Source organism: Oryctolagus cuniculus, chromosome 6, assembly GCF_964237555.1.
Source record: "Oryctolagus cuniculus chromosome 6, mOryCun1.1, whole genome shotgun sequence".
Lineage (NCBI taxonomy): Eukaryota > Metazoa > Chordata > Mammalia > Lagomorpha > Leporidae > Oryctolagus > Oryctolagus cuniculus.
In genome coordinates, this window is record NC_091437.1 from 67,159,788 (window position 1) to 67,175,133 (window position 15,346).

The window sequence follows — 15,346 nt, forward strand, 5'->3', positions numbered from 1 at the left end:
TTCCTCAAAGGTCCAGACGGGACCTCTTCCCAGGGCCTGGGGAGCACGGTGGAGCTGGAGATGACGTCAGGAAAAAGGCTCCACACAAGACATAAAGAGCTCCATTTTGTTCTCTAACAACTAGGGAGGATCTGTTTAGAATTTCAGGTTTTTTTTTTTTTTTTTTTTTTTTTTAGAAAAAGAAAAAAAAAAAAAAAACACCAGATGGCTCAGAGTGCGTAAACGTTGGGCCAGTTCTCGTGACCTTCCTCGGGAGATCGGGGCCCTGAGCGCAGTAGGGAGGGAGGGGCGGCCAGGAACCAGGGCGGGGAACGCCGGCCCAGTGACTCACTCGAGGTCCGACAGCCCGGGCGGTTCGTGCGCTCGCCGGCCAGCTGCGCGAGGGTCAGGGCGGGGAGCGCTGCTGCGAGAGGTGGGGGTTCCCTGGGCCCCCACTGGAGTCTGCCCCAAGTCTGGTGCTGCAGTAGATCTTGGGGTTAGATTCTGTCGCCGCCCGGCTATCGGCTGTCCAGTTTTGGCAAAGTCCCTTCCACCTGCAGGGGGTCTCAGTTTTCTCGGAGTTCTCTCCTCGCGGGGTAGGGGGCTGGGATTTCAGGCCTGTTGGGGTCGGCGCTGCCACTGAACCTGCCCTCGGCAGGGTCCTCTGGAGCCTGGGTAGGAGCCTGTGGTCGCACGCACCTGGCAATCAGGTTCCATTGTCTATCCCGTTTCACAGTGGGGAAACTGAGGCACGGAGCGACGCGTCTCTGCCTGAGGCTCCAGCTTAGTCTGAGGTTGGTCGGATCCAGGCCGATTGCCCCTTCCCGCCCCCCTCCAGGATCCCCCGCCCCACGCCCTCGCGCCAGCCTGCACCCGCGTCTGGGAGCCGCCCCTCGCCCACTTCCCCGACTCCCAGGACCCAGTCCCCGCCGTTGTCACGACAACCAGAGGCCAATGGGGAGCAGGCAGGGAAGGAGGCCCCGCCCCGGCCCCACCTCTCCCTGAGTGCTTGGGGCTATAAGGGCCCGGGGGCCGGGCGGCGGGAGCTCGAATCCGCGGGGCGCGAGGCGCGCACGGAGATCCAGAAGAGTCCGGAGTGAGCGACCCCCAGCCGCAAAGGGAGGCGGGAAAACGCCAGAGCAGCAGCCAAGATGTGCGGTGAGTGCCGCTACTGCTCCTCCGTGGCCTCGCGGCGCTGCGGCTCGGGAGCCACGCGCTGGACACCTGGGTGGGGGCGCCGATGTGCCCAGTCCCCCGACCGTGGGACTAACACTGGCCCGGCCTCCCGACCCAGGCCACCGAGTGGGGTCTCCGGGACTTAGGAAGAGGATCCCCGGCCCCCGACACGGAGAGGGGGGCCCAACCCAGCCTCCCTCACCCCCAAAAGAGAGGGATCGATGTGGTCCGGGTTTTGAGCTCCGCACGGCAGAGGTGTCCCCACCCCACGTCCAGCGAGGGCGCTTTTCACTTCCCAGGCGGCCACAAAGGCGGCCACGCGCAGGCTCGCGCATCCCGGCGCCTCTCTGCGCGCCGCGCCCACCGCCGAGGGGCGGCTCCGCCTGGGGCGCTCCGGAGGGAGACCTGGAGTGAACCCGTGTCCTTGGGAGGGTGGGCTCCGTGCTGTCGCGTCTGTGCTGTGAAGGGCTATGGACGAGGTGCGGGCGAGAGGCAGGAGCAGGAGAAGGAATCCAGGGCAGGCGCGGACCGGCCACCGGGCGCTGTCCCGCCGGGCTGCGCTTGGGGAGGCGTCCGGGAGCGCACATCTGCAATTCCTTCCCCTCCTGGCCCGGCTGCCTCCGCTGGCCGGCGGGGATAGCGCCGGGAACTTATGCTGGGACAAAAGGTCACTGTGTGTGTGTGTGTGTGTGTGTGTGTGTGTGTGTGTGTGTTTCTTTTTTGCTGGAGTAGGATTCAGTTACCCATTCCAGCCTCCCGTGGCTGGAGGACCTGGTGGAACTTTTGAAGCCATGAAAGGCCTCTCTGACTTTGCCGAGGGCTGCAGGGTGGGGCGAGCCAGCGGTGAGCCGGGGGCCGAGGTCTGTACAGTCCTTGTTTCAGAGGCCAACTGCTCTCCACAGAGAAATGCCCCCACCAAGAAGTGGGCAGCCTCACCCAGGCCGAGCAGGCATCTGTTTAAGATTTCTAATTCCTCAGCAAAGGTCTCAGGGCTCCCAGGCATTGCTCCCAACTGGTAGGGCTGCCTTTGGGCAATTCTGGGGGCAGATGAGACCACAGGGGCCGATTTGTTGGGTCTCCCAGCTCTTGGGGCTCCAGACCCCTCAGCGGCAGCCTTAGAGCTAGGTTTGCGATCCATACCCTTGAACCAGGAGGCTCTGACCACCCCCCAAGCACCGGAGGCTTTCATCCCCCTTACCACCACCACCCCCAGAGTGCCATCCTGCTGCCTAGGGCGTTTGGTTTCCTCCAGCGTCTTCCTGAGTTGTGAGGGGCTCTCCTTCTCTCGACTCTCAAAAGCAGCAATCTTTTTGGCTTTTCTGGAGGGCTAGGGGTTGCCTTGAGGTCTCCAAAGGACCCCCAGAGCTCAGGAGCAGTGGCCACCCAAGTGGATGCCCACTCAGAGGCAGAAAGAGTGCAGTGGACCCAGGGGCCATCTCAGAATGCATTTCCCTAAGGAAGATCCTTGCTGATGATGGGGAAGGGGGTGGCAGTGCAGCTCAGCTGGGAGTCGTGTGGCATCCTGCATAGGAAAAGTATTTCCATTTCCAGTACAGCAGGCGCTGATGTGTCTAACATCTCTCTGACACTTGCCAAGCACCCTTGGCACTGGAGAAGCTGCCCCCTGTCCCCGCCCCAGGTGGCAGCAGGCCGGAGTCCGACACATTGCTTTGCTTTGTTCGGGGATCAGGGTCTGAGGATGCATGGCAAGTAGTACTCGTTTTCCTTTTGTGGTTGTTTTCTTTTGTAATCAACACACTAAAGTCTTTGAAAATTTAGTCCGTGTTACAGGAAAGGTGTTTTTAAAATGAGTATTCCATGTACAAGCAAAAAAATCACAAATATGATCCTGAGAAGAATCACGTAATCTCTTTACTTTATAGCAGGGAAACGGAGCTTCGTGCTCTGTGCCACTTGTCTGGGCAGGGCCTTTCTCAGAGCTGTTGCTGCTACCTGGAAACCCCCTGAGATCTAGGATCTCCTGGGCTGTTTCTGCAGAGGTCGAGACTGTGGCCCTTCCTTGTCCGTGTGTGCTGATGAGTCTGCTTGGATTGTGCCTTTGCTGCTTCTCCCACAGAAAGCGAGGACCACCCCCCAGCAGCCGATCCTCTGCACACTGAGCAGGTGCCCCCAAAACCCTTCAGGGCACTGAGAGCTCAGCTGGATGACACTTGGGAACTCACATGCGGTTTGGTTGACAGCAAGGATGCTGGCACTGTGCTGACTTTCTGCCTCCAGAAAGGTTACGATATTTTCTTCCTGCCTCCATCCCTCCCTCCCTTCTTTCCTTCTCCCCTGTCTTCTTGCAGAGTGGCTCTCCGTCTTCCAGGCCCTGGGGCCTCCCCCGCAAGAAGGGCAGGGGGATTGAGGACCAGTTTGGGGCTGGTCACTGACCAGGGAGAGGAAGAGCAGCAGTAAATGCTGCCCCAGAGGGAAAGCAAGGAGCCCCTGCCACAGCTCCCAGTGCAAGGACAGCCCAAGCAAACAGGCGTCTTTTCCTTCCGTGCACAGGATCTACACACTTTACAAAATCAGTTACCAAATGAAACAATTGGGAGATTTCACAAAAGTAGGTGAGACTTTGGGCCTCTCTTGAAGAAATCCAAAGATGAGCACCCTGGAGTGTCTATTTTTGCATGGGTGATGGGCACACGCTCGCCAGTTTTCCCAGCATCCTCACCACTGCCTCACTTGTTGGTGCCACCTGTCAGCTTCAGGCAGCCTGAGTGTGGGACTGCAGCTGGGAGAAGGCAGAGAGCAAGGACCTGGGCTCAGCTATGAGCTCCACTGACTGAGAAGGGGATGGCTGGTGTGCTGGGCTGGGTCCCTCGTCAGTACGCTGGTCTCAGCCTCTGTGGTCCCCTCACCCGCCTTCTCCTCATCCGCACCAAATCTCCCTCCTCTTCTACACCAAATCTCCCTCTTCTGCCCTCTAACAAGGACACCTGGGACTGCTCTTAGGATACTGCTCATCTCGATGTCCTTAACACAACCTCACCTATGAAGACCTTTCCCAAATAACAGCATTTACAGATTCCAGGAAATGGGACCTGATATCTTGGTGGCCATTATTCACCCTACTTTAAGGTGCCTGCCCCCCTGATACACCAGTGACTCTCAGGTATTCGAGTCTCAGTGGTGAGGACCATAACCAGAGATCCACCAGCCTCCCCCTCCCACACATACACCCAAGTCCCCTGGTCCCGGCACCCTTGAGTGGACTCACGGCAGCCAGAAGGTGAGCACTGGCATCAGGTAAACACCCACTCCTTCCCTGGCCTGGCGTTTTCCTCCCCTTTATCTCTTCTGTGCAAGAAGGGGTGTAGCTGTTATTCCCCACAATCAAAGGAGATCAGGGAGACACACACACACATACACACATACACACACACGCACATGGATCTGTTTGCTTGTGTGAGTAGAATCATTCTTCCAGAGAGCTTGTCCAGTGCCTACTGAGGACTTCTCTCCCATCTCAGCCGGAGATGACACCTTCACAGTTTTCTCCAGAGAGGTTTAAGGACTCTGAGGAGGGCTCACCCTTTTCCCTATTCTTCTTCCGGCTCTCAGAGCCCCATCTGACCTGAGACCCGCTTCCTCTTAGTAACATTGGACCCCTAGGAAGCAAGCGGCTTCTTTGGATGGACTGGAGTTGGTGAGGTGCAAACTCAGGGCAGGATGCTTGGACATCCCAGATGGACTGGAGTTGGTGAGGTGCGAACTCAGGGCAGGATGCTTGGACACAGCCCCAGTGGCCTCGCTGGTGAATACAGACTCCTGCTCAGGGAGGCGCTGATTGGCGTTGGCAGCAGGCTCTCCACTTTGCCAGCTTCACCATGGCTGGTTCCAGGTCGTCAGTGTGAGGGAAGGGATGGACACAGCCAGCTCTGGGGCATAGCGTTCGCAGACTCCTTACCCTGGAGTCTCCCTACCCACCCTGTTGTGGCTGCTGTCAGATGGAGGAGTTGCAAGGGGCCCCAGCAGTGGGGGCTGCCGCTGCTCTTCCGCCTCTTCCCTCACTGTGGGAGTCCTCTGTCCCTCAGCCTTGTCCATCAGGGGTTTCCCAAGGTCAAAAACCTTCTGGGAAATTTGTGACAGCATTATTACTGAACAGTAAATGGAATGGTTTTTATTTTTGCTTTGTTTCAGCAAAAGTGGCTTCTAAAGAGAGGTAAACTGGATTTACAGTCTCTGAAGATGACTCAGTGCCGAGGCAGTTAACCAGTTTAATCTGATTATCTGCCTCTTAATTTTCAAAGGAAATATTTCTTCCTGAAAAAATAAATTGGCTTCCTTTATAGCCAATTTCTTTCAGATTAAACAAGACTTGTATTTTTTTTTTCTTACAACTGTTTTTTTTTTTTTCTTTTCCTGAAATGGAGAGTATATGTCAGTACTTTGTTCTTAGTGGAACCCTAAAATGACAAAGACACTAGAAACTATTGGTTAAAAGTAGACCTGCCTTGTCCAGGGTGCAGCAGGAAGCAGAGCCCATGTTAGTTCCTGGGTTCTGTGGTGCCGTGGCTCTAACTAGGCAGGATGAGGCTGTCCCTAGAGCAGCCAAGTCAGCCTCCTGACCCTGAGCCAGCTCCTAGTCTGCTCAGGGTCCCTGGCCAGGTCTGCAGGGCCTCTGGGACCATGTGTAAGAACCTGGCTGTGGGATCCACACGGGTGCCTCCAGGGACCTCCGCCTTGGTCTCATCTCTGCGAGGAGTCAGCAGGGATTGTCATCCTCAGCTCCACAGTCCAGAGGTGCAACGTGGCTACACTCTTCTGTCTGGGCATGGCGTAATCCAGTCTATATTAGGGAACCTAATCTATATTAGGTTTGTGGACTAAAAAGGCCAGTGCCCCCACTCCAGCTGGTCATTGTCACTATCTGTCACTTGCTGAGTGTCCAAGGCCCCTGCCTGTGTGTCTCGGTCCTGGCTCCTGTGTGACTGCTCAGCCCCATGCAGAGAGTGCTAAGATAGGACAGGGGCCGCAGTCCCCGCTCAGGCTCAGCGGGGAGGCCCCGTGAGTTCACCAAGGTCTCTCTCTCTCTCTCATTCACTCATCACCTCTTCTGCTCTGAGAGTGGGGCACTGAGAAGCCGTCTGGAGCCTCTGGGTGCCAGGGGCAGTGTGAGCGGAGAGTTGTGTGGCTGGGCCGGGTGCTGGCCCCAAGCTGGGCATTTCTTCTGTCACGGGAGGAGTGTGTGACCAGGACCCTCCTTGCAGAGCAGGTGCTTCTTTTCTGTAGAAGATCTCACAGGACCTGCTCGCTCACACTTCCAGGCCTCCTGCACCTGCCTCCCCAGCCTCTAATCCCAGCCTGCTGTGGCCCCTGCAGGAGCCCAAAGACGTCTCCCTAGGCAGCCACCACGGGCACCCATGTTCTCCCCTGCCACATCTCTGCTGCTCCTTTGTCACTCCGGCTTGACAGATAGGACCACTTCCCAACCACGTAGGCCTCGTGGTGCTACGAGACTTCTCAAGTATACAGAGCTGGAAATTTCCTTTGGACTTTGTGGAAAGACCAAGGAGAATCAGAAATGACCTGGAGCCATTTTGCTGCCCTGTTCCTGGCTCCCTTACAATCGTGTCGCCTGCCTTCAGTGGAGCAAGTGAGTGACAGAAAGTCAAGGTGGAGAGTGACAGCTGTCTTGAAAGGTGGATGGAAAAATGGAAAAAGGAGTTCAGAAGAGGAAGGAGAGATTATTTTCACTTGGAGTGGCGGGGTGGGGAGTGGAGGCAGAGGAGGGTTCTGTGGGAACAGTCATGAGACGGAGGATCCCAGGAGGGGACTGGGACCTGGGACCTGGACACTGCAGGGTGGTGGTGGCAATAAGGGCAGGGGGTCACAGTGAACGGGAGGGGAGGTTGGTGCCAGGCTGAGGACTGCAGCTCTGTGCCCTGGGCAGAGAAGGGAGGGGAATGTGGCTGGAGCACAGTGGGCAGAGTCTCGGGCCCAGCGCCAAGCCTAACCCCCGCCCAGCCCTGTATTCGTGTATGCTTTTGCCCAGCCAGTGCTTGTTGGGTCCCTGACCTGTGGCTGGGCCAGGTGCAGGGAGGCAGCAGTGGGTAGGGTGCATGTGGTGTCCATGGTCAGGAGAGAGCAGGCAGCAGAGAGTGAGGCATAGAGAAAGGAAGAGAGGGCTGTGGAGGAAATAAATAGAGCCCCAGGTAACCTGTGTGCCGAAACTTGCAGTCTGGGTGGAAGCCATCTTCACAAAGAGCCAGTCTGGGGCCGGCGCCATGGCTCAATAGGCTAATCCTCCGCCTGCGGCACCGGCACACCGGGTTCTAGTCCCGGTCGGGGCGCCAGATTCTGTCCCGGTTGCCCCTCTTCCAGGTCAGCTCTCTGCTGTGGCCTGGGAAGGCAGTGGAGGATGGCCCAAGTACTTGTGCCCTGCACCCCATGGGAGACCAGGAGAAGCACCTGGCTCCTGGCTTCGGATCAGCGCGGTATGCCGGCCGCAGCGCGCCAGCCGCGGTGGCCATTGGAGGGTGAACCAACGGCAAAGGAAGACCTTTCTCTCTGTCTCTCTCTCTCTCTCTCACTATCCACTCTGCCTGTCCAAAAAAAAAAAAAAAAAAAGCCAGTCTGGGAGGTGTCTGTCCCACCCCTGCCTCGGATCACAGGCCCCTCAGCCTGAAAATCCCCCAAAGGCCCTGGGCTTCCATGCTCCCTGTGAGGCCCTGACAGGGCCATCCTGGCCCCATCTATATCCTTACAGCACCCTCATGGGCCAGAGGAATGCTTATGGAACAGTTCGGCCTTGATCCAGACACAGCCAAATCATGAACTTGGCTTAACATCCTTTCCCCAGGCAAAGGGCCAAGAAGAAATAAGAGTGAAGTGGTACTATTTTCACTTTGGTTATATTAAGAAAAAATTTTAGTGTATTTATTTTTTATTTCTTTTCTTTGAAAGTTAGAGCTATGGAGAAAGAGAGAGAGAGAGAGAGAGAGAGAGAGAGAGAATCGTCCATCCACTGGTTCACTCCGCAAATGGCGACAACTGCCAGGGCTGGGTCAGGTTGAAGCCAGGATCCAGGATCATCTTCCATATGAGAGACAGGGGCCCAAGCACCTGGGTCATCTGCAGCTTTCCTAGGTACATTAGCAAGGAGCTGGATCGGAAGTGGAACACGTGGGACTTGAACCAGTGCCCATACGGGATGGCAACATTGCAGGCAGAGGCTTACTCCACTAGCCCTCGTTTATGTATTTGCTAGAAAGATGAGAGAGCTGCATGTGTACTTGGAGCATCACTGCTGCCTCCCGGGGTCCACATGAGCAGGAAGGTGACTCGGAAACGGGATCAAGCCCAGTCACTCAGATGTGAGATTCTGGCCAAACACCCACCTCTCCCCTTGGTTTTACTTAAGGTAATTTCTCCCTGCTTGACTAGGCAGAGGGGCCCTTGCTTTGTCTCATTTGAACAACAGGAGCTACGGGGTAGGCACCCTGGGTTCTCATAGCATCCCTGGGTCACTGATAGGAGAAGCAAGGTCCAGGGTCCAGCGACTTGCTCGAAGCTGCACCCAGAGTAGGAGGCAGAGCTGAGACTGGAGACTGGCATCTGGCGCTGTCCTCAGACATCCATCCACCCCTGCCTCATGCTCCTGCTTGTCACATGGCTGGTGAAAGGCTGTGGGGGAAGGGCAGGAGGCCCACCCAGCAGGTGACCATCTGTCTTGGTGTATGGTGGTCCGTTCTGCCCTCTGTGATGTGTGGGGCTCACCTCAGGCAAAGGGCAGGCTGGTGGCTGCAGGGAGCATCAGAGTAGCCCATGGTGGCACTGTTCCCGGGGAGGGCAGAGGCAGGCACAGGCCCTGCCAGATGTCCCAGGTGCTGCACCATCACTGCTCCTGTGCCTGGGAGCCCTGGCACGGATGCCTGTGAAGTCAGGGAGGACCAGGGCAGTGTCGTGTTTGACACCATCTGCCAGTTGGTACTTGTCAGCTCTCATGCCTTGGCTGGAACACCCCTCTCCTGATAAAATGAGACCTGTTCTTTAAAAAAAAAAAAAAAGATTTTATTTATTTGAGAGGTAGAGTTACAGTGAGAGGGAGAGACAGAGAGAAAGGTCTTCCTAACATTGGTTCACTCCCCAATGGCTGCAATGGCCGGAGCTGCGCTGATCCGAAGCCAGGAGCCAGGTGCTTTTCCTGGTCTCCCATGCGGGTGCAGGGCCGAAGCACTTGGGCCATCCTCCACTGCCTTCCCAGGCCACAGCAGAGAGCTGGAGTGGAAGAGGAGCAACTGGGACAGAATCCGGCACCCATATGGGATGCCAGTGCCGCAGGCAGGGTATTAACCCACTGCTCCATGGCACCAGCCCCAATACCTCTTCTTATTTAGGTATCATCTAGCTATGCAGAGAACCGCCATGCCCTCACCCTCATCTGGTTCTTATGGTGGCCTGTGTTGAAACATCACAGCCTGGCACCCAGCTAAGCATCTTTAACTACATACAGAAGACACGTGCTGTGCGAAGCAGTCTCTGCCCAGTGTCCAGCAGCGGCCTCATAGTGGCTTCTGCCCCACAGGTCTTGGATGCCCTTCCGGAAGTACACTTGTCTATATCTGTAGGGGAGCAGATCCAGGTTCCCATGGACACTGACACCCACAGCTGTGCAAGTCCCGACTGTGAAGTGTAGTATCTACATGTAACTCACACACCGGCCCTGTAATCTCTGGATGACTTAGGATACCTGACACAACAAAAATGCTCTGTGACATTGTTTGGGGGAATAACAGCAAGAGAAAAAGATCTGAACAGGTTCAGGTAAAGTACATTTAAAAAAGACTTCATCCACGGTCAGCTGACTCCATGGATGGGGAACCCACAGATCAGAAGGTGACTCCACGGAAATGCAGTTTATTAGGTACTAAGTGAGGTGTTATAGGTCATGTGCAGGTGATTGAAGTATACTGGAGGATGTGTGTGGGTTCTATGTCAGTATTACACTTTTGTGTAAAAGGAATTTGAGCATCCAAGGACTTGGGCGTGAGCTGAGGGTGCTGGCCCCAGTCCCCTGAGGGTAGCACTGTATTCTCTGCACCTCCCTGCCCCACTTTGCAGAATTTGCTTATCTTCTGCAAGCTGCTTTCTTCACTTGACACACCTTGGTGATACAGGTTGTTTTCTGAGGGAGTGCACAGCTTCGCTTCTCTCTCCATGCTCCCGCCACAGGCCCTGCTGTGTGGCTGCCCCAGCCCTTCTGTGGTCCCTGCCAGGCGACAGGCTGTCTCCAGTCTTTGGGGGCCAGAAACAGCCCTGAGCAGCTGTCCTCGTACGTGTACACAGGCCTCTCAGTGAAGATGTGTGCTGAATGCATTTCTAGAAGTGCAACAGCTCTGGTCAACAGATGTATACATTTTTAATTCTGAGAGGTTGCCAAATTGCCTTCCAAAGAGGGTGCATGAATTTAAACTCTCTTATTGTCTGACTATCTGATGACTGATCCCATAGTTAAAGGCATGGATTCTTTTATTTATGGATGGGAATGATTCCAAAAAGGAATCTGACAGGAATAGCAAGAGGAATTCCTGGGAAAGCAGCTTCATTTTAGTTTACGCTCCTTCTTAAATGACAGGACCACAGAGCAAAGGATGTTTTATTCACTCCAGTTTGGTGGAGTACAGAGAGAATCTGGCCAAGAGGACGAGCTGCAAATGCAAAGAGTGCTTTGGTAATGAAAGATGTTACTGAGTAGGTGCAATAGATTTTGTGTGGAAAACTAGATTTATGCCTTCTTGTGCAAAGACCTGAAACCAGTCGTTGGCAGCTGTGCTCGCTGCAGTCATCACTCGACTGTGCCCCTATGTCCCCAGACCTCCCAGCTGGGGGTGCACACAGCTGGTGGTCCTGAGGACAAGGACCCTTTAAAAGTCCTAGTCCAGCCGGAGCCGAGGCTCAACAGGCTAATCCTCCGCCTAGCGGCGCCGGCACACCGGGTTCTAGTCCCGGTTGGGGCGCCGGATTCTGCCCCGGTTGCCCCTCTTCCAGGCCAGCTCTCTGCTGTGGCCAGGGAGTGCAGTGGAGGATGGCCCAAGTGCTTGGGCCCTGCACCCCATGGGAGACCAGGAGAAGCACTGGGCTCCTGACTTTGAATCAGCGCGGTGCGCCGGCCGCAGTGCTCCGGCCAGCCGGCCGCGGCAGCCGTTGGAGGGTGAACCAACAGCAAAGGAAGACCTTTCTCTCTGTCTCTCTCTCTCTCACTGTCCACTCTGCCTGTCAAAAAAAAAAAAAAAAGTCCTAGTCCACCAGTGGCTCCCCACTCAAGGCACCACTGTGGGTCTGAGGGTCAGACCTGCCACACAGAATGTACGTGCCAGGCGTGTGTTCAGAAGCAAGGTGTGGCTCGAGAATTGGAGAGCTGAACCAGACAGTGTGCTGTGTAGCTTTAAAATCTTTTCATAATTGGTGATCATTAGTTTCTGGGCCTTTGTGTCACCTGCAATGTCAGCTCCCCTTGCTGAAGTGCAGGTGTAATTCTAGAACTTCCCAGGATATCAGGAACTTTTAATTCAAGACTCCCAACAATGATCTATTGAGTGATGTCATCCTTTGCATACCTGTCTCCCATAGCTGGAGGGTCTTTATGTTAAGTATGATTTGACCATGTACCCTCAGGGAACTTTCTGATCATTTGCAGAAAAATTAGCATTATGAAAATTTCTCCTAAGTGTAGGCTGTGGTGATGGTTGCACAACTCTGCGAATATACTGAAAACTGCAAAATTGTGCCCTTTAAATGAGAGGCTGTTATGGTACATGACTTAGATCTAAGGAAAGCTGTGAACATTTTTTGATGTTGACATTAAAAGGTAGCTATCTTTTTGTAAAAAAAAAAAAAAAAAAAAAAGGCGAGGTAACAAAAAACACACTCTGCGCTCAGACAGATTTTTGGTTTGAAGTGTGGGGTACAAAGCATGAGCTCCTGGCCACACGATGGCCAGCAGGAGCCTCGTGGGGCTGGGAGCACCTTAGTCTGGCTGGGCTGGGTCCTGAACTGCACACACTGGCCTTACATTTAGCACCTCCTACCCGACCCAGAGGCAGTGAGGAAGACAGAAATAGCTCGATGCCAAAATCGCCCTTTGGCCATTTTAAAAAGAGAACCGTCTCAGAAAGCACAGTGTGCATGCGTCTCTCCAGAACCCCTGCACCTTAATACGCAAGAGTAGGCAGCGTATCCCGTGTGCAGGAACGGACCCCATACAGGAATGCTAAATATGACTTATGAAACCATGGACTTAAATACCATTTAATTTTGGACCGAGTGTGTGTTGATGAGTTTCAGTGAGGTAGATGTTTGCGGGAGGGAATCCTATTTATTGTTAAAGAATGTAGCATGCATTTCATTGAAATCTAATCATTCATTCAGCTTTACTCTATTGACTGGAATGTGGCTTCAGTACTTGCAGCCAAGGTGTCCTGTGAGGTTCATTTCTGGGGAGATGTCTAACCTGGTCCTACCTTTCTTCCTGGAAAAATAAACCTTATTTTAGCCCCTGCAGTATCCAACGAGGGGCCACATTGCCCTGTGCCAGGAAGGAGCCTGTCAGTCAGTCAGGTCATCTGGGTTCCATGCCCAGCTCCGGACAAGTCAGCTTCCTCAGGCTTCTGTTTCAGAAGGCCAGAGAAGGCAGTTGGGAGATTTGATTGACAGCTATGCAGGAGCGCTTGGCCCAATGCCTGGCACCACAGTGGGTTCTTGAGAAGATTAGCTCCTGCTGTGATCTGAACCTGTATGCCCCCTGAAATTCAAATGTCAGAATCCTTATCTCCAAGGTGATGGGTCAGGAGTGACCCTTTGGGGAGTGATTTAAGCCAAGAGGACAGAATCCCTGTGAGTGGTTATTAGTGCCTTTATAAAGATGAAGGGTGGAGTGTGTAACTGGCCCAGTGTGTGTCTGGTCTATGAAGAAGGGAGCCCCCACTAGATGCCCCATCTGCTGACCCCTTGATCTTGAACTTCCCCGCCTCCAGAGTCATGAAAAATAGGTTTCTGTTCCTTGCAGGCTGCCCAGTGTGTGGTGCTGCTTCAGTAGCCAACCAGACCAAGACAGTTACTGTGCCTGAAGCCCCATCCCTTGGCCATGACCCATTCTGCCACTTCCTTCCATTAACCACAGATTCATGGCCAGTCCATTGTATACACATCCAGTGAAGTACGACCACGTGCCAAATGCAGTGAGAAATACAAAGAGCACCAGCCTGTGTCTTTTTTTTTTTTTAAGATTTTATTGATTTTATTTGAAAGGATTACACAGAGAGAGGAGAGGGAGAGAGAGAGAGAGGTCTTCTATCTGCTGGTTCACTCCCTAATTGGCCACAACAGCTAGAGCTACACTGATCTGAAGCCAGGTTCTAGGAGCTTCCTCCAGGTCTCCCACATGGGTGCAGGGGCCTAAGGACTTGGGCCATCTTCTACTGCTTTCCCAGGGCATAGCAGAGAGCTGGATCAGAAGTGGAGCAGCCAGGACTTGAACCGGCACCCTTATGGGTTTCCAGTGCTTCAGGCCAGGACGTTAACCCACTGTGCCACAGCGCCGGCCCCCAGCCTTGTGTCTTTATCAGCACACGCACATGACTTATGATGTAGACCTGAATGAGGGTGGCCCAGAGCTGGGAGCACTTCTGCCAGGGACCAGGACAACGGGAGGTGGGGCTGGAGCTGTGAGGACAGCAGGGAGCGAGGGTGCAGGATGGAGGTGGGGAGGGATGGGCACCCGCAAGGCAGGAAAGTGGAGGATGAAGGTTCACAGTCACAAACACTGGAGTGCCAGAGTTCAGAAAGGCAGAACCACCATGATGATGATTTCTTGTATTTGGAAAAACATTAATTTTGAAGCACAGATATAGAAAATGAAGCAAAACAAAATCTCCTTGGCTTGTCAGCCTGTATTAAAGATATGAATTCAGGTGGCCAAGAGGCATGAGATGGCTTTATTCTCACTGTTGTAAAAGTGGTGCTTAGTCACAGCTCTGGTCCAAGGCGTGTGGAGCAGTGGGAAGTGGAAGCAGAGGCCTGACCCTGTCCCCGCCTGCAAGTTCTATGCCAAGCGAAGGGGTGCACAGAGATGGGAGCCTCGGCTGTCCCAAGGTGGTTGGTTTGTTACACTGACTTTTCTGTATAGCATTGCTTCAGTGAAAGCTGCCTCCTGGAAGCAGGGGCAAAGTGAACCCCAGTAGTGGGTTGCATGGCCAGGGGTGTGGCCCAGGCCCCATAAGCATCTGTGTCACAAGGGCCAAGGGCTGAGCCAAGCTTTCCAGAAGCAAGAGGGGAGCCGTTTTTTCTCCACCTGTGCCAGGAAGGCCACACCTCTGCTGGCATGCAGCCTGGGGGCCTTCCACGATGCCCCCTCAGTCTATATCCCCTAAAAAATAGTATCTGAGAGTGGTTCTAAAATTTTATCTGAGAAGCAGAGACACCCAGAGACAGAGAGGGAGACAACATGCACTCACATCTGGTTCACTCACCAAATACCTGAAACAGCCAGGGACTGAAGTTGTGAACCAGTTCAACCCAGGTCTCCCATGTGGGTGACAGAGACCCAGTTACTTGAACCATCACTGATGTCTCCCAGGTTCTGCATTAGCAGGAAGTTGGAGTCGAGAACAAGAGCCAGGCCAGGGCCGCGGATCACTAAGCTGATCCTCCGCCTGCCAGTTGGGGTGCCGGTTCTGTCCCAGTTGCTCCTCTTCCAGTCCAGCTCTCTGCTGTGGCCCAGGAAGGCAGTGGAGGATGGCCCAGATCCTTGGGCCCTGCACCCACATGGGAGACCAGGAGGAAGCACCTGGCTCCTGGCTTCAGATCGGCGCAGTGCACCGGCCTTACCGGCCACTTGAGGGGTGAACCAACGGAAAAGGAAGACCTTTCTCTCTGTCTCTCTCTCTGTCTAACTCTGCCTGTCAAAAAAAAAACAAAAAACAAAAACAAAAAACAGAGCCAGGGATTGAATCCAGGCGCTCCAATGTAGCACGTGGGCATCCTAATTGGAGTTTCAACCACTAGACTAAATGACTGCCCCGCAAGTATTTTTTTTTATTTTAAATTATTTATTTGCACTTTATTTGAAAGGCACAGATAGTTGGATAGATATCTTCCATCCACTGGTTCACTCCCCAAATGCACATAGTAATAAGGACTGGGTCAGGCCAAACCCAGGAGCTGGAAACTCAGTCTGGGTCTT

General features: G+C 54.1%; 1 protein-coding gene across 1 annotated transcript in view; it reads left to right on the forward strand.

The window, feature by feature from the left end:
• The first annotated feature begins 982 nt into the window (after nt 1-982).
• The window catches only part of GFPT2 (glutamine-fructose-6-phosphate transaminase 2), a 48,393-nt gene continuing 34,029 nt past the window's right edge, over nt 983-15,346 (forward strand). Inside the window, exon 1 of the mRNA XM_008275002.4 lies at nt 983-1,137. Within this exon, the coding sequence (XP_008273224.1) occupies nt 1,131-1,137 (7 nt within the window). The 5' untranslated portion in view covers nt 983-1,130. The remainder of the gene's footprint in view (nt 1,138-15,346) is intronic.